The sequence below is a fragment of the Microtus pennsylvanicus genome, chromosome 5 (genome assembly GCF_037038515.1).
Source record: "Microtus pennsylvanicus isolate mMicPen1 chromosome 5, mMicPen1.hap1, whole genome shotgun sequence".
In the NCBI taxonomy this organism is placed as follows: Eukaryota; Metazoa; Chordata; class Mammalia; order Rodentia; family Cricetidae; genus Microtus; species Microtus pennsylvanicus.
The window spans coordinates 69,486,445-69,504,821 of record NC_134583.1 but is presented as its reverse complement, the minus strand read 5'-3'; the positions used below and the strand labels follow the sequence as shown (position 1 = coordinate 69,504,821).

General features: G+C 49.3%; 1 protein-coding gene across 2 annotated transcripts in view; it reads left to right on the top strand.

Moving 5' to 3' along the window:
* Positions 1 to 439: 439 nt before the first annotated feature.
* Positions 440 to 18,377, top strand: part of Rgs10 (regulator of G protein signaling 10) — a 45,474-nt gene continuing 27,536 nt past the window's right edge. The window contains exons 1-3 of one of the 2 annotated variants that reach the window (XM_075972458.1): positions 440 to 655; positions 14,523 to 14,641; positions 15,757 to 15,843. In XM_075972458.1, the coding sequence (XP_075828573.1) occupies positions 607 to 655; positions 14,523 to 14,641; positions 15,757 to 15,843 (255 nt within the window). In that variant the 5' untranslated portion in view covers positions 440 to 606. Of the gene's footprint in view, positions 656 to 5,884; positions 6,005 to 14,522; positions 14,642 to 15,756; positions 15,844 to 18,377 lie in introns of those variants that run through there. The other variant, XM_075972457.1, reaches the window with a different exon arrangement.

The window sequence follows — 18,377 nt, the reverse complement described above, 5'->3', positions numbered from 1 at the left end:
GTAGTTGAGCGTAAAGGTTCTCCTGAGACTGCTCCCAAGTGTCGTCCAAGTTAAAAATGTGCCGGCGCGCTCCGTTTCGCGCTGGAATCGCAGAGACTCAGGCAGCGTTCTCGGAGGTCTGTCTGTTCCAGACACTCGAAGCCGGGGCACAAGGCGTGGCGTGGGCCGGAGTGGGCGCCCACAGCTTGGCTCACGGTTCTGGTGACACCTCCTTGGCATCCGCGGCGTGAGCAGGCCGCGCACCCACGGACTAGGAGTCGGGTAGACCCGGGGGCGGGATGGGGGGTGGCGATCTGGGAGGTGACTCGGTCGGGCCTGGCAGGGACAAGAAATGCTGTGCTTCTCCCAGGCCGCGAGGGGAAGGACCGGGATGTGCGCGGGAGCTGAGGGTCACCCGAGGCCACCGCGCCCTGCCCTGCGCGGGGAGCTGGGGGCTGGACTCAGTGCCCACGGGCGCGGGTGGGCAGGGAGAGGGGAGAGCAGCGGGGAGGAGGCGGCGGGCGGGGCCTGGAGGGGCGGCGTCGCGCGGGCTCCTCCTCCTCTTTACCCTCTTCGGGCTCAGCAGCCGAGCCGCCCGGCTGCTCCGTCCTCCGGGAGCCCGCGGCGATGTTCACCCGCGCCGTGAGCCGACTTAGCAGGAAGCGGCCGCCGTCTGGTAAGCGGCTGTGAGCGCTGGGGCGCGGGAAGGGCCGGGTCGTGGGGTCCCCTGGCGCGGCTTGCCGTGCCGCCCGGACAGCAGCCGCGCTCCTCCCCGTTCGCTCTGTCCCAGCCACGGCGGGAGCGCAGAGCCGGGGAGCCGCCCCGGGAGGAAGTTAGGCTTGAAGCTGGAGCTACAGCAGCTTTCTTTCTTTTTTTTCTTCTGAAGAAGATCTGGGAGGCACGGGAGACACAGAACAGCCTCACACTCCGAGGCAGCGTGGGAGCCAGGCTCCCCTCCTATGTGCAGCCTCCACCGCGGGTCGAGGTGGGAAGGATGCTCCACCGGACCTCTGCATCCCCCGGAGCGGCCCGGCCCCGCGGCGCCAAAAAGTGGAGTCCCAAGGTGGTTGCACCCCAGGGCGGGGGAGGTACTTGTGTGACACGGCGGAAGAGTCACTTTGTCTTTTCACCTTAGACTAACCCGACCCGCAGTTTGGGGCAAGTTGGCAAGACAAAGAACCCACAGCGCAGAAATGGTGATTCGAATCTTGTCATCCTTTTTGTTCATAACACCTAACCCCCTGTTGGCTTATGTTGTGGCCAGGAGCTGTGTTGACGTCTTCTCTGCTTTCTTCCTGTCTTCACTCTTAGGATAGCCGCGTCGGAGGGGTGGGGTCCTGAAGCCAGGGTGTTGGGTAACCTGGGCCACACTTAGTTGGCGGATCTTTCAAACTTACGTTTGTTTGCTTGCTTGACTTTGGTTCGGAGTTCACCGGCTTGCTTCCCTGTCGCCCTGAGATTCATTATGTGTCAGCCGGTTTCCTCTTTACCCCTAAGCGTCAACTGTGGTTAAGCGACTGCAGTCAGACAGACTGAATCCCACGGCGGTGGCTGGCCAGCTGTGTAACTTCTTTGTGAGGCATCGGGTTGTGCAAAGTGGAGCTCTAAGTGCTTAATTGGAACCTGCCCTCCACTCGTCAACTCATGCAAATCATTTCATTAAATATTTAAGACGACCCTACTAAAGTCAGATTTCATGGAATTATTTGTAGAGTTTGCACCGCTGCCTAACATGAATCAAAGTGTTCCATTAGTGTTGCCCGCGTGGTCGGATTCCCTTGAGTGTGGATGGCTGACACAGGCCACGGGATGGTGTTCAGGTTCTAGGCACTGGGGTTGAACTTCTGATTTCAACCCTGACTCCCTCATTCAGCGATGCTGAATAATGAATGTCCCGGACCTCTCTGTGTTACAGAGCTGTGTGGGTGCTGCCTCGGTGCAAGAGCCAATTGCTATAAATTCGGGATATCTGGGAACTGGTGGCTAAGTCAGAGGTGGGCTGAAGTTAACCGTGGTGGGACAAAACATGTCAGACATCCAGACTTGATGAACCTCTGTATAGTAGATTTCAGAGAGCTGTGGACTTAACTACACACTCAATTTTTAAAATTTTTAAATTACATTTATCGTGTGTGTGTGTGTCTGTCTGTGTGCATGCCACAGTTTGCAGTGAAAATCAGAGGACAACCTGTGGAAATCAGTTCTCTCCCTTCTACAGTACAGGTCCCAGTAATCAAACTCAGGTCATTAGGCTTAGATACAGACATATTTATTTACCCACTGAGCCATTTTGCTGGCCCTTAACTACAGACTCTAATTCCGATAAATAAGTGTTCAAATTACTAACAGTAGGGCCAGCAGTAAACACGAGGAGCTCCAGATGCAATGCTGGATATGCCAAAGGTGTAGGAGTTCCTAGCTTCCCTTTCTTTCTCTGCCATGCTATACAGAGCAGTGGCGAATAGCCCGCTTGTGACTTTGGATTCAGTTTGGCCCGAATATAATACAAATAGAACCCTGATTCATGACGGACACATGGATTTGGGATGCTTTTGTATATGGCCACCCTGCATTCCCAAACTGAAGTGCAGTTTAAGACACAGTGTAGCATGTACCTGTTCCAGGGCCACAGATCTGACCGCTGGTGTTGCTTGCTCACACCGCTGGGGGAAAGGCCAGAAGTTAAACTGCAGGGGTTGGTGTTGCACACGGAGGCAAGTGCTCTGCCCCAGAGTGACATCCCACCTGACTCTGCTTTTAAAGAGCTTTCCCAAAATATCCAACTCGGACCCCACCAACGTTGGATGCACCCTGCGAGAGTCTGGACTTGGAGCTTGCCGTCAAGCCTGTCTCCTCCAGAGCATTTTATATGTGACCAAAGAACTAAGTCTTATCAAAGACGGTATCCATAAGCTGAGGGCTGCAAGCTCCGCCCATTTCTAAGGTTCATACTTGGAGGCCCTTTGTCTCATTTCTGAGGTCTCTCAAAGTGTGTTTTGCCTACCAGGTGGGGGAAGTGGGGCCTTGATAAAAGTCAGACCCCAGTTCAATCTTGGGGATCAAAGAGGAGCAGGACAAATCAGCTGCATTTTCAGCCAAGTACCCCAGTGGATCTTATGCTGAAGTGTGAGGACTTCTCAGAAGGTCCTGTTCCCTACCCACAACCTGCATTGCTAATAACTGGCAAGATCCTACCTCAGAACCGAAGTAAAAGCCACGCCCTACAGCCAGCTAGCTTCGTGGCCTGTCAGAGTTCTTTTTACATTATCTCATTAAACCCTGGGAACATTTCAGAATTATTGTTGGGCTTAAGTTTTTATTTCAAGGTGATAATCCGCACAGAAATTTAACGTATTTGTTTTTAACAACTCAACAGTGGAGTGTCTCGGTTGTTGGGCAAACTTTTGTAGGAACTCATGGGCTGGACCTTGGGGCTGGGGGAGAGCAAGGCTAGCCTGCAAGCAGGAAAAGGCTAGGATAAGATGGTCTTTTTGTCTAGATGGCATCAGCTCAGCCTGCTTGGGTCCCAGCAAGAGCAGCGGGCAGACAAGATGGGTGGGCAGGAGGTGCAGTGGCTTCAGGAGCAGCTGCTTGTCCAGATTTTGTTCGTCTTCTTTCCTCAGAAGAGGAGACTTAGATGCAGTGCCCAGGCAGGGTCTGGGGCGGCTGTCTCCAAAGCTTTCATGGCGAACCAGACACTTCCCTCCTTGAGCTGAGTGATCCCCCTTGGTCCCCTCATGCTGCGTTCTAAGAACTTGTTTATACTGTACTAAATATATTCTGGTCGCTTCTGCTTCCCCCAGATAGCTGTCCTCTGCGGCAGCCTGGGGGTGGCAGTCAGACAAGAGAGGCCTCAGTCAGGCAGTAGCAGCAGCCCCTTGATAAGGGCTGTCAGGAGGCGTCCACCATGTGAAACAGCCCCTGCAGACTTCCAGGGGCAAATTTCTCTTTGAATCTGATTCCCATCTCTTGAGGGCCATGTGCCCGGATTGCCTGTTGCCTCCACCTGGGCTGTTATCAACCCATCCTCCCACCCCTCACACTACCCATAGAGACATTGGGTATTCCTACCTCCTGTGGGTGTCCTTCCTCTAAGCCTGATTGATCCTTGGCACCCGACAGTAGCTTGTCTTGGAAGAAGGAAAGTTGGGTCTCCAGGCGTTCATTTCCAGTGGAGCAGACAAGATAACCTGTCTCTGACCCTAGTCGAGGGCTACCTGCGTACATATCTACTCACTTAGCTTGTTAACTATTTAGTGACCCAGTCTGGAGTTGATGGCTTCTTCCCTGTCTCCTTCCCTGCCATCTGGGAATTCCTGGCTTATTTTCTCCATTCACAGTAAATCTGTGACTAAAAGGTTTTCACTTGTTGCATCTTTTACTGCAGTTTCCTTCCCGGCTTCTCCAGCCAGCCATTCTGAAATAGAACCTGACCCCCTCCATCCTGTTGCTTTCTTCTTTGTAGTAAGTTACTTTCTTCACCTCTGTGTGCCTTGTTTCTGTTGGTTACTGTATAGTCTCCCGTTTTCAGTAGCCCTTCTTCCTCTCAGGGCCTCCGACCCCTGGATCAGTGCTCAGTTCAGCTCATTCCTCTGAAAGGATTGATCATTATAAACCGTATTTAGGAGTGCCAGATGTGTGCTTGACCCCCTGAGGAACACATCACCTTTGTTCGTGAGAAATGTGTGGACTGGAGCCAGGAGAGAGCGCACAATTGGTAAAGTGCCGTTTATACAACACGAGGACCAGGCCTCAATCGCCAGAACCCTGAGGGTGGCGCACGCTTGTAATCCCAGCACTGGGGAAGTGGAGTCATGTGGGTCCCGGGAGCTCACTGGCCAGCGAGCCTGGCCTGGTTAGTAGTTCCTGGCCAACGAGAGACTCTGTATCAAAAGGGAAGGTGGGCAGTGCCTGAGGGACACCACAGTCTTCAGCTGGACTTGTGCACACGCACCAGCACACACAGGAAGAGGCACACAAGGAGAAAGATGTGGGCTGGGGGCGGAGCTTAGTAAGAGAGTGCTCTGAATTCAATCTGCAGCACAACACGGTGGATTCTAGCACCAGAAGCATCAGAAATGCAAGATCGTCCTTGGCTGCATAGCAAGTCAAGGCCGATCAGAGGTACATGGAGCCCCCCCTTAACACACACACACACACACACACGCACACACGCACGCACGCACACACATGCGCACCCACACATGCACAAACACACCAAAAAACAACAACAAACCCAACCAATCAAGCAAGAAAGAAAATAAAGATATGGGCTAATTCATGGATGACGTCCAGGCTGGGGTTGTTAGGTGTCTGAGACCAGCCAGAGCTACACAGGAAGACCTTGTCTTAAAACTGCCCGCCCCCGCACACGCAAAGACAGCATGACTGATTCTGACAATTTTATAGGGTTTGGGATTAATGCGGAGCCCTGTGCATGCTGGGTAAGTGCTCTACCACTGAGCCACACCCCTAGCCCAGAAGTCCCTTATCTGGAAGTGAGGAAGAGACCGGGAAGACTGTGTGGGGGAGGAAAGGTACATTTATGCATAAAGATCAAAGCCCTGTTCTTGGAGATAAGGAAAGTCAGTGACAGGCCCTTGGGACCATTGTCATTTTTTTCCAGGGCCTCGGGACCATTATTGTTATTGTGGTTGTTGTTTTGAGATAGGGTTTCCATATGTAACAGTCCTAGCTGTCCTGGAACCCACTTTGTAGCCCAGGCTGGCCCCACCTCCCAGCTGGGTGCTGTTATTGTTTTCCTGGACCTCTTGCCACCTAGAAAGCGGGGATTCTTGGGAGGGTGCAAGCGAGAGTGTGAGACCGTGGCATCTTATTTCCTTCCCTCTAGCCAATGCTGAAAGCCCTGACCATCTGTTGTTTAGTCCACCCAAAAGAGGATGTTGAGTATTGTTTTCTTTTTGGACCTGACGGCGTCAGGGTGCCCTGAGCTCCTGACTTTCTCCTACAGAGAGGCTTTGAGAAGGCAGCGGTGGTTGGATCTGTGTGGACCGGAGCATGGACAGTAAGGATTACCCCCAGCCCCTTCAGAACCAGTTCTTGGCTTGAGGGATGCAGCGGGGCTTAGGGAGGAGGTTGTCACATAGAGAGTGTTGTGCCGGTGACTTTGTACACCCTTGCCTTCCTTTGAGTCTTGAGCTCTCTGATCAAAATGTCACAGTGCATGTTCAGAGCTGTGCACCCTCTGCGGCCTGTTTTCCTGTTCTTGTCTTACGTGCCGGTTCTTAGTAAGCTTGTTTTAAAACTTTTAAATTTCACTTTCTTTCTTTCTTTCCTTTTTCTTTTCTTTTTTCTTTTTTTCTTTTTCTTTTTTTTTTTTTGCTAACTGCCCTTGCATGTAAGGTGGTTCTCATAGGATAGAGGATAGTGGAATGATAAATACATAAAGTAATATTTAGATACAGGATTTCCATGAGCCAGTTTCTGTGGAGCCTTAAGCAGATCACCAGTTAAAACAAACAGAGTCTCTGCTTCTATATTGGGATATAACTTAAAAAAAAAAACGTATTATGCTTCGTGTGGTGTGGGAGATACGAGCTTTTGAATAAGTTTTGTGGGTGCAGCCTTCGCTTAAAACCTCATGCTAAGGAGCGTATCTGTTTTCCTTCCTTTTTCTTTTCTTTCTTTCTTGTACCCACCTTCCTCTTCTTTTTTTGTTTTAATTTTATGAGCCAGGGTCTTTTGGAGCTCACACTGGTCTGGAGACTTTGCTATGTAGCTGAGGTGGCCTGGTCCTACTCCTGCCTCTCAGCCTTCAAGGTACTGGGTTATAGATGAAGAGCCACCGCACTGGGCTTGGAAGAGAGTGCTTGGAAGGAAGGGGGTGCGCTGTCTAACTGCTTTGGAATTTAGGGCTAACATCTCTGCCTTTTCCTGGATGTGAATGCCTCCTTCAATGTGCTGTGAGCTGGTGGTACTTAGAGCAGATCTGTGAAGATGTAAGTTGCCTCAGCTGTTGAGGAAGTTGGATGTTGAGAGCTTATTAAAATATTATTTGGATGGGGGAAATTGTCCACTTACGGTCCTTGCATAGCTCTCCCTACAGAGCGCTAGCGTAGAGCAAAACCACAAGCACTCAGGTCTGTTGAGTGCTGCAGATGCCTTTTGAGTATGGATTTCTAGGGAATTCCTGTCTGGAGAAAGTCTCGATTAGCTGTGACATCATAGCTACTATAAATAATGCATCACGAAATGGATCGCAAGCAACACGCTCCAGCCATCTGCATGGTCGTGCTGCACACCTCTTCGGAGGCAGGCTTTTAGCGAAGTCAGCTCACTCAGTGTGGAACTGACCGCAGTCTTCCCCATACCGTGACTGTTATTAGTCTCTCAATCTCCACAGAGCTCTGGCCAAATGCTATGTAGACCAGGCTGGCCTCGAACTCAGAGACGTGCCTGCCTCTGCCTCCCAAACGCTGGGACTAAAGGTGTGCGCCACCACTGCCTGCTGTTGTCAGCCTCCTTCAAGCTGCTCTTTTCTGGCCTTTCAATACAAAGACGAGCAGAAGTCAAAATGAAACCCAGAGATGGAGCCTTGTGGGAAAGGACAGGAGCCTTGAACCCAAACTATCCGTCTGCCTTTGGGCCACAATTTCCACTTCCCAGCTAGGTGACCCTGACAGGTCTCACCTCTCGGCTTCTTCACCTGTAAAATGGGGATGTTGTAAATGTCACATGAGACTGCTCTGCGAGGCTGAAATGATTCAACAGCCGTGAACGTGTGGCACACAGCCTCACACCTGGCGAACGATTTGTAAGTGGCATTGTCATCAGCTAAAGAGGAATTTACTGAAAAACTAGGGCCAGGCATGCAAAACTGTGAAGATCTGAAAAGAGGTAGCTGCGAGAAGAAAAGAAAACAGCCGAGCAACCATAGAACCCCTTTCTTCATCGCAAAATGGGAACAGAAAAAAAAACCGAGACAAACTCATATTACTACAACTTGCTTCTTATAGCTTGAGAAATCTTAACGCTGCTAGAAAAACACATTTAATGTATCTCCCGCCCCAACCTGGGCATCCTAAGCCTGCTTTCTTGCCTCATCATCTACAACGAAAAAGGATGAACAGGTTGCGGAGCTGGATCAGGCAGTCAAGTGCTTGCTTCCTGAATGCATGAGGACCTGAGTGTGATCCCAGACCCAGGTAGAAGAAGCCAGTGTAGTTTGTGATTGTAATCCCAGTCCTGGGGAGGGGGGCGGAGACAGGAGGATCCCCGGGGCTCATGGTCAGCTAGTCTGGCAGAACCAGCCAGTTCTGGGTAAAAGTGAGAAACTCAGACTCAAAAAGCAAGGTGGAGAGTGGCTGACACTGGAGATGGATCTCTGGTTAGTGCACAGCGTACGCACGCGCACACACACACACACACACACACACACACACACACACACACACAGAGGCATGCATGCATGCATCCACCCATATGAATGAGAGAGTACCTGAATTTTGAGGATTTTAGGACAAGGTTTGGGCGGCTGTGAAATCTTGGTGTTGCTTGACTTTCTTCTGTTTTTATTGTTATTATTAGTATTGGTCATTGTAGTATTATGAGAGGGTCTCCCCACATAGCCATGGCTGGTCTGGACCTCCCTATGTGGGTCAGCCTGGCCTTGAACTTCCAGAGATCCTCCTGCCACTGCCTCCAAGTGTCAGGTTCCAGACATGTGCCACCATGCTTTTTTTTTTTTTGGTGACTTAAGATTTATTAACTGGTGTTATACAACCTGGAATTACTGAATTCCAATAAATAAAATTTCACAACGTAGATTAAGTCTTTAGAGCAGGGACACTGAGTCAAAGAACTATGGTGACTTCAGGGTGTCTTTACGGGTGACACCAGATGGAGCGGGCTGGTGATCTGTCTTACGGGAGCCTGGGGGTGATGGCTTGCCGTGATCTGGGTGCAGTTTGACTCTGTCTCAAAATTCCTGTCTTGAAGTCCAGTTCCCCTTGTGAGGTATTAGGAAAGTGGAAGGAACGTTACCCAGATGTGCTGTTTAGATCTGGGGCCTCTGGGAGCTGAATCAATGAGCCAAAATAAACCTCCTGTTTTTATAAAGTAGCCTGCCTTAGGCATGTTGTTACAGAAATGAAAAGATAGACAAAATATAGATGCCATTAAGTGAGTTGTGTTTGCAGATGTTGGAGATCTGTTGTAACAATAACAAAAATCTTAATCTGACTTGAAAGTCAGGATTATAGGCGTGGACCTATAATCCCAGTTCCTCTAGAGGCTGAAGAGGGATGACTGCCAAGCTCAGTACCTATCTGGGCTACAGAGTGAGTTCAAGGGCAACCTGGGCAATCGTTTCTCTAAATGAGGAAGAGGAGAGGGCGGGAGAGGAGGAGGGAGGGAGAGGTGGTGGGTGGGAACACAGTTTAGTGGTAGAACACTTGCCTGGCATGTGCGAGGTCCTGGAGTCAATCCCCGGTATTGAAAACAAACAACAAAAACCCTTAAAGTCCATCTGAAGTCCTGGAAAAGATCCAAACCAATATCCAAGGAAAGTGAAAACACATGACAGGAGCTGGGAGAAGAAGCCTGTGGGAAAGTTCCAGAGGCAGAGGTGGACCAGAGGGAAGGCTTTCTTGTAGTTAAGAGAACTGAAGTCCTAACGAGGCTCAGCAGCTAAGAGCGCAGACTGCTCTGGGAGGACTTGAGTTTGGTTCTCAGCCTGCTGGTCCGTCAGCTCACAACCACCCGGAACTCCAGCTCTGGTGCCCTCTTCTGGCCTCCTTAGGCACTGCACTCATGTGCGCATACCCCTCCCATACACCAGGAACCAGGACTTTTGAGAATACCTTTCTAAGTATTCCTGACACCACCCAGTATTATTGTTATGTCCTGATGCAAGGGAGAGGAGAGCCCTGGAGTGTACCTGTGAGAGGCTACCATTTCCTGTGTTCCAAGGACTCGGAGTCGTATGGAAGCAGTCCTGATGGGGATAGATAGGTCCCGCTGGTTCCATGTGGTGATTCTGTAAACATGTCATCCAGGACAAGTCGTTTTCTTGCACTTCTGTTTCTAGTCTAAGGTGGAAGTCTGAATAGTGGACCTTGAGTTGTACAACTCTGTGTTTATGTGTGTGCGTGTGCACATGCATTCTGTGTATGTGTACATGAGCCAGAGACTGATGTCACGTGTCTTCCTCCATCACTTCCACCTTGTTATTTGGGGACACGGTTTCTCACTGAACCTGGGGTTCTGTGATTGGCTTTACAGCCTTGTGGGTAAGCCACCGAGTCCTCCTATCTCTGCCTCCCTAGCACTGGGCATATCTAGGTATTGCTGTATGTGGGTGCTAGGGTTTGGCTGCAGGTACCAAAGGGGCCATCTCACTTTTTGTTTAACTGAAAGCTGCCACTAAAAGCTAACCCACAGACCTGGGGTAGCATCAGCAGTGAAGGGGTGTTTGCATTTCCCCAGCAGTAGAGCCAGCTTTCAGTGGCCTGAGAGCAACCCACCAAGTGCATTCATTTGCCAGAGGTCAGGGCGGTGAGCCCCCTCGCACGGTGCGGTTGAATATTTAAGAGAGCACCAAGAATTATGGCATCCTTTCAGGCCACAGCTGAAAACATGGAAGAGAACTTGTGGCGTCCCGAGGTCGCTCCTAGAACAGGGCTCGTGTCCTGCTGTTTATTTGCTCACGAGGATCTGCCAGGGCAGTGGAGTCAATGCTCAAGCCGTGTTCTCGAGGCAGAAGACAGAAGGCAGGCGACCGGGATGCTTGGCGGAATGAGCCTGCTTCAGGAAACCGCTTATAATGATGATTTACAAATCTGATATGTGGGGAGAAACTGCGTCCAGAGTTTGACATTCCATGACGGATAGGAGCCAGGAACTCATTTCTTACCCACGCGCTAGAGAGAGTCCCTTCGGGAAGTCAGCAGGGTGTTTGGTAGGTGTTCTGGGGAACTGGCTTCGATGGGGAGAGGAACGATACTGCCACAAATAATTTCTCACACTATTATGAGTATGTGTCATGACGGCAAGCATCGGCACACTGTCTGATGCTGTTTTCTAGGGGTGCAGGAGATGGAGCCCCAGAAAATTAAGAGGTTAAGGTGTGGAGCTACGTGTGGTGTTCAGACAGGCAACTCCAGCAAAATCAAGGTTAGGATGTGTTGTTTTGCACCTTAAATGAATAGCAGCTGTCAACTAGTAAGTCTAGTGTTCTGTGTGTGTGTGCACGTGTGTGTGTGTGTGCACAGATATGCATGTAAGTGTATGTACATATGTGTTGAAGCCAGTGGACAACTTTTGAGTGTTGTTCCTCCACTTTGTTATTGAGGCAGAGTCTCTCAGTGGCCTGGGGCTCACATATGGGTGCTGGGAATCGAACCCTGGTCCTCACACTTGTATGGGAGGCACTTCACCAGCCAAGCCAACTCTTTGGGCCCAAGTTTAGTGTATTCTGATATGAATTTTCTTTAAAAAGCATTTCAGCTATTTTTAGCGATTAATAAGGTATAAGATTTTTTTCAAGCATGCTTTAAAAGTAATTTACTTTGCTGGTCTCTTAATTGACACTTTACTTTCTCCTAGACTCCTAGATTCAAGTTTGTTTTTTTTTTTAATATAACCGTGTCTCTAGTGTTGTGCTAGCTGTAAACACAGTTCCCTCAGTAGCTTGTTCTTTCCAGATAGGGGAGAAAGGGACAGTGTGCTGCTCTCAGGTGGACTTCCTACTTTTTGTCCCCCCAACGGAGACGTAATAATTCTTTTTTTGGTAATTAAATTGATTTTATTTAGGGATTTTCTTTTTTTAATTGATTTTTCTTGAGCTCTACATTTTTCTCTGCTCCCCTCCCTGTCTCCCCCTTCCCCTTCAACTCTCTCCCATGGTCCCCATGCTTCCAATTTACTCAGGAGATCTTGTCTTTTTCTATTTCCCATGTAGATTAGATCCATGTACATCTCTTCTAGGGTCCTCATTGTTGTCTAGGTTCTCTGGGATTGTGATTTGTAGCCTGTTTTTCTTTGCTTTATGTTTAAGAAACACTTATGAGTACATATGATAATTGTCTTTCTGGGGCTGGGTTACCTCATTCAAAGTGATGTTTTCTAGATTCATCTATTTGCCTGCAAATTTCAAGATGTTGTTTTTTTCCCCGCTGTGTAGTACTCCATTGTGTAAATGTACCACATTTACCTTATCAGTTCTTCGGTCGAGGAGCATTTAGGTTGTTTCCAGGTTCTGGCTATGACAAACAATGCTGCTATGAACATAGTTGAGCACATGTCCTTGTGGCACGATTGAGCATCCTTTGGATATATACCCCAAAGTGGTATTACTGGGTCTTGAGGAAGGTTGTTTCCTAATTTCCTGACAAATTGCCACACTGATATCCAAAGTGGCTGTACCAGCTTGCACTCCCACCAGCAATGCAGAAGTGTTCCCTTTTCCCCACAACCTCTCCAGCATAAGTTGTCATCAGTGTTTTTGATCTTGGCCATTCTTACAGTGTAAGAGGGAATCTCAGAGTTGTTTTGATTTGCATTTCTCGTTGAACATTTCCTTAAGTGTCTTTCAGCCATTTTAGATTCCTCTGTTGAGAGTTCTCTATTTAGGTCTGTATTCCATTTTTTTTATTGGATTATTTGTTCTTTTGATGACCAATTTCTTGAGTTCTTTGTATATTTTGGAAATCATACCTCTGTCTGACGTGGGGTTGGTGAAGACCTTGTTCCATTCTGTAGGCTGTTGTTTTATCTTGTTGACTGTGTCCTTTGCTTTACAGAAGCTTTTCAGTTTCAGGAGGTTTCATTTATTAATTGTTTCTTTCAGTGTCTGTCCTACTGGGGTTATATTTAGGAAGTGATTCCCTGTGCCAATGAGTTCAAGCGTACTTCCCACTTTTTCTTCTATGAGGTTCAGTGTGACTGGCTTTATGTTAAGGTCTTTGATCTATTTGGACTTGGGTTTTATGCGCAGTGATATTTTCATTCTTCTACAGAGACATAATAATTCTATATATTTGGTAGGTACGGTGGGACATTTAAACCAATGTCGTATCAGGATCGGGTGAGGGTAATTGACGTATCTACCACTTCAGAGTCTCCTCATTTCTTTGTGTTGGGAACATGTAAAATCTCCCTGCCTGCTGCGGAGAACATCCGAGGTCTGTCTTGAATCCCTAGCTGACCTTGAGCTCAGAGGCTCCTCTGCAGTGCATGCACAAATTTTACCACAACCTTCTGTGTCTCAAGCCAGTCAAGCTGGGCTTTGAACTTGGACCCAACCAAAGTGCATGCCGGCAGATTTCCCGTGATTCCCGAGATTCTAGAACTGAGTCAGGACCGTAGATGTGTTTTATGCGTTGCTTCCTCCTTCAGCCGAGCCGCCCCAGTGTGATAGTCTGAGACCCTCTGTCACTCTTTCTTTGGTAAAGAGGATGTTCAATGTCAACCCTGTTCATGTAAGATGTTCCATGCAGTCACCCACTCACCCTGTGCACCACCAGCTTAGGGGGCTGCCTCGGCGTCGGTGATAGGTCATTCATTCATGACAGGGACTCATATTTCTCAAAACGGCTTTGAACTCACGATGGGGCCAAGGATGACTGAACTCCTGATCTCTGTACCTCCCCAGGGCTAGGATCTCAGGCAGGTGCTACCATGGCTGCTTTGTGTAGGTAAGGAAGGAACCCAGGGCTCTGTGTGTGCCGGGCAAGCACTCTCCCAACTGCACCACATCCCCAGCTATGAAATATTTTTTTTTTAAAGAAACTAAACTGAACTAATGCAGAACCCTTTGCAGTGAACTCAACATCAGAACTTTAAATAAAACCTGGTGAAGTATGATGCAAAACCATGCTTGGGGTCCGGATGGAAGGGAACATGGGGACTGTTGCTGCGTTATTTAAAATGTTGGCATTTGCTTATCATGGATTTTCTTTGTTCTGGGACTCGGGATAGAGCCCAGGACCCTGCACATGCTAGGCAGGCTTTCTACCCCACACATGCATCCCTAGCCCCATTCTGGGTTCTCTGGGCATTGATTTTGAATTTAAAAAATTGCATGAAGATGTTTATCTTGATGCCTGTGTCTCTTGACACCTCTTGGTGTGATCGTCCTCACCCTGTCCCTGCTTTACACTCTTCCTTATGTACCACAGAATGTACACTGCTACATTGGAGCTTTCAGATCCATGGGGTCACCGTAACTGCCAGAGGGGAGAGGAAGGAGTCAATGCTGGGTCAGGGGTCCGTGGGCGGTGGGTTGCAGACAGATGCAAGGGCCATTGGACAGACAAAGTGGGCTGTCACAGGACGTAACAGAAATGCCAAGTCTCTTGCTCTGAGCCTCATTTCTTTTTTGTCTTAACCTTTTTTTTTCCTGAACCACAGAGGGAATAGTGGCCCCACCTACCTCAGTAGAGTCTTCTGTGACAGTCCCTAGCACGCATTGGTTTGGTGACAGCGGTGGTGACCTGCAGTACAGATTGACCGTACAGCCTCACGTGCGCCGTCTGCACCAGACACTCTTTGGGTGGTGACCTTGTCTGAACCGTGTCTCGTAGATATCCATGATGGTGACGGGAGCTCCAGCAGCAGCCACCAAGGCCTCAAGAGCACGGCCAAGTGGGCAACCTCCTTGGAGAATCTTCTGGAAGACCCAGAAGGCGTGAAGAGATTCAGGGTTTGTCTTTTCATTGTTCATTGGAACTGACGCAATAGGAAAAACTTAGATGTGCATATGATGGGGGTGGGGGCACAGGGACCAGGACAATGGTTATCACTGTCTGCTCCAGCTAGAGACTAAGAACTGCTCATCTTTCATGACCACCTTGGACTTCCAAAGGGACATGCAGCCTGTCTCTGGTTTTCATATATTGGGAGTGGGGAGAGTGGAGTGGTAAGGAGGATGCTCTAGCAGTGTGGGTTCTGGAAGGATTACCAGGACTGGCAGGGGTGATCTGGGTCTCTTGGGCATGAACATTTGTTCTTTCCAGTCTCTGAGCCTCTCTGGATGCATCAGTATTGGTGAGAGGCTGGGTGGTAGAGCTGACAAAGTGAAACAGGGGAGAGAGAATCTCCCAAAGGAGGGCTGTGATGGACAGGGAAGGGCTGATGGACAGGAAGGACTGATGCTGTCAAGAAATAACTTTCCCTGCCACTATGACTGCTGCTGCCCTTTGGAGGGTCACACGTGAATTCCAGTACTGACCCTTGCTAACTTGGCTTTTTAAGTGAGGGGCCGAGATGCCACTGGTCCCCGTGGAGCTCCTAAGGCAGGGAGGAGAACTGTAAGCATCATCTAAATGCCAGGGAGGTTTGGATGCAGCCACAACTAACCATGTGCTGACTTGACCAGCAGTCCCAGGACAGCGCACCTCCAACTTCAAATGGTCTCCATCACTGTGATTTGGACAGGCTTAATATGTTTTCTTTTGTTTAAAAAAAAAAGGGCCTGGCTCTGGAGGAATGCACTTTGTTTAAACAGTGTCTGGAAGGGCCGATATATCTTCCACTTTAATTTACTTTTTGGTAATTTATTGTCAGCTTAGAAACGCGAATAGGTTCCTCGCTTCGTTTCCATTCCGCCTTGCAGTGTCAAAACCATTAAGGTGAAAGGCGTAAGGAATTCCTGATTCAACATTAAACACGTTCTTTGTTTTTCCTGGTGGAGTTTTTTTCGAGGGATGATTAAACCAGGCTCCTCTGTCCGCTTTTGCCTTGTCATCTTCTAAAGGAAACTTGGGTTTTCTCAGCGCCGAGCACCGTATGATTCCCTTCCCCCTTCTTTATCCATAGGAATTTTTGAAAAAGGAATTCAGTGAAGAAAATGTCTTGTTTTGGCTAGCGTGTGAAGATTTCAAGAAAATGGAGGACAAGAATCAGGTACCTTCTGCCTTCTGCTTTTGCCATGAGCTTTCCCTCCTGTTATGGACACAGCCGCCTGTTGCCTAGATTTGGGGACTACCCAGATTGTCCTGATTCATACTAGATCCGAGGGATGATTTCAGCTCCCCAACTGGTGCCTAGTGCTGACCAGATATTAGTAACTTTTTTTTTAAAGAGCACGTTAGCCGTTTCTAAAGAGAACTGTTTGAGCAGGCCAATATTCAAAGTAGATGTAAACATTTGTCCTTCTGTCGATGGTTTCCTCCATGAATAAGTCATGAGTGTACTCCCCAAGGTGACGCTGGTGTTGTCAGAGCCCAGCAATGGATTAGCAGACTAGCGGCCGTTCATCAGGTAGATCCCGTCTCTGATTGTGTGTGACCCTCCCGTAGCCGGCAGGCATTCTGTGTAGGAAGTTTCTGACTTCTCCCAGGTGTTGGTCTTTTGTCAGGGTGGCCTTTAGGTCCCGTGCAACTCCTGAAGGATGGATGTGAGACCGGTGGCCGGGTGGGGATCTGAAGTTACTTCTCTGTCTTTCTAAAGGGCTGCTAAAGGCCGTAAGTCCCGCGAAAGAGTCTGGATTCTGGGCAAGGCTGTTGGAAGTGAGGGGCCGGGGCCGACAGAGGATGTCCCGTCCTGGTTCCAATGCCTGCACTGTTCACTGAGGGGCCTAAGGGCTGTACTTCCTGTCTGCTTCCGTCTCCAGCTCGCCGCTGGGAGTGCTCAGGGCCTCAGCTTGACGAGCCTTGTACTTTTGTCTCTGAGACCTGGAGGACTCTTCTTCTCATAGAGACGATTGGACATTTGGATTCTTCTTTATTGCCTTCTAGTGCTGGGGATTTAATCTAGGATATGGTCCATGTTGAGCAAGGACCTTACTACCGAGACGTATGACCAGTCCTTGTACTGTCTTTTGAGACAGTAGCGCACGAAGTTGTCCAGGTTGGTCTTGAATTCACTCCTGACAGGCCACGGCATCTGAGTAGCTACGATTACAGGCCTGTGCCTGTCATTCTAAAGAGAAACCATCAAATTTGTCGATATTGGAACTAATTTTAGTTTATAAAGTTTATAACCTCACTGTCTTAGTTACTGCTCTATTGCTGTGAAGAGACACCATGACCAAGGCAACTTAGACCAGAAAAGCATTTAACTGGGGGAGGGGGGGTAGCTTGCAGTTTCAGAGGGTATGTGATCTTCATGATGAGAATCATGATTAGCATGAAGGCAGGCAGGCATGGAGCTGGATCAGTAGCTGAGAATTTACATCCTGGTCCATAGGTGGAAGGCACATGCAAGTATGCTTGTGCACAAACACACACACACACACACACACACACACACACACACACACACACACAGTGAGAGAGAGAGAGAGAGAGAGAGAGAGAGAGAGAGAGAGAGAGAGAGAGAGAGAGAGAGAATTTGAGACTGGTCCCTGGCATGGGCTTTTGAAATCCCCCAGTAACACACCTCCTCCAACAAGGACACACCTCCTAATCCTTCTCAAACCGTTCCCCAGCTGGGAACTAGACATTCAAGCAGGTGCACCTATGCAGGCCAATCTCATTCAATCCAGCACACTCGCCCTCCAGATAGAACACCTGTCCAGACAGCTGTAGCTTATAGGATGCCAGGTCTGGAGGTTCTGTCTCTAGAAGCTAGACTCTCCAGGGCCAGTAGCCGTGAACTGTTTGCAGACAACAGCCTGGAAGATGCACCACTTCCAAGGCTCTCTTCCCAGGAGGGAGCGGCTGTGACCTTTCTCTTTAGGATGGGTGAGAAGTGATTTGGAGATGGGTTCCTTTGGCTTGAGTCTGCCAAGCTGGCCTGGCTCTGTGAGGAATGACTGTGGCTTCTGTCTGTGTCTTTCTGCCGTTTCTTCCCCCAGAACATCCTGGTTGGAGAAGGGACTTAGTGAGGGAGTGGGAAGTGGCACCAGCATTGGAAAGCTGGCTTCAGGGTTGAGGTCCCCTGGGAAGGAACACACACCATTCTTCTCTGTCCCCAGCGCTGAAGACAGCCCTGGGAGAAGCCCAGCTGTCTGCTGGCCTTGTGCATCTGGTGTCACCAGCATCATGCCCCAAGCATCTAACTCAGAGTCGGGTGGCCTTGAAGGTCAGGCATGAGGAGGACCACAGAGAACAGATCTATCCTTGTGGCCCAGACAGGAAGCCAAAGCCCTGAGTAGAGCTGGGTGCAAGCAGTGCTCAGGAGCCAGCCAGCCATCCCCTGCACACCTGCCCTGTGTGTGTCTGTTCTTATGGAGTGCCCAGTCATTGCAGAGCGCCTGCTCAGTGCCAGGCATCGTGAAAAGCCGTGGAGAGAGACATCCACCTCGTGAACAAAGCAGAGAAGCTCCTTTCAAAGCTCTGCAAGTGTGATGTTTGTAGACGTGGGAAGTGTGAGGCCTAAGGACACTCGGGCAGTGGAGTCCCCAGGGTCTACTGGGAAGTGAGTTGTAGCCTGAACCCTGCCATGGTGGTTGAGGAGAGGGAACTAGTGACTCTAGGAGCAGGAACAACCGGTGG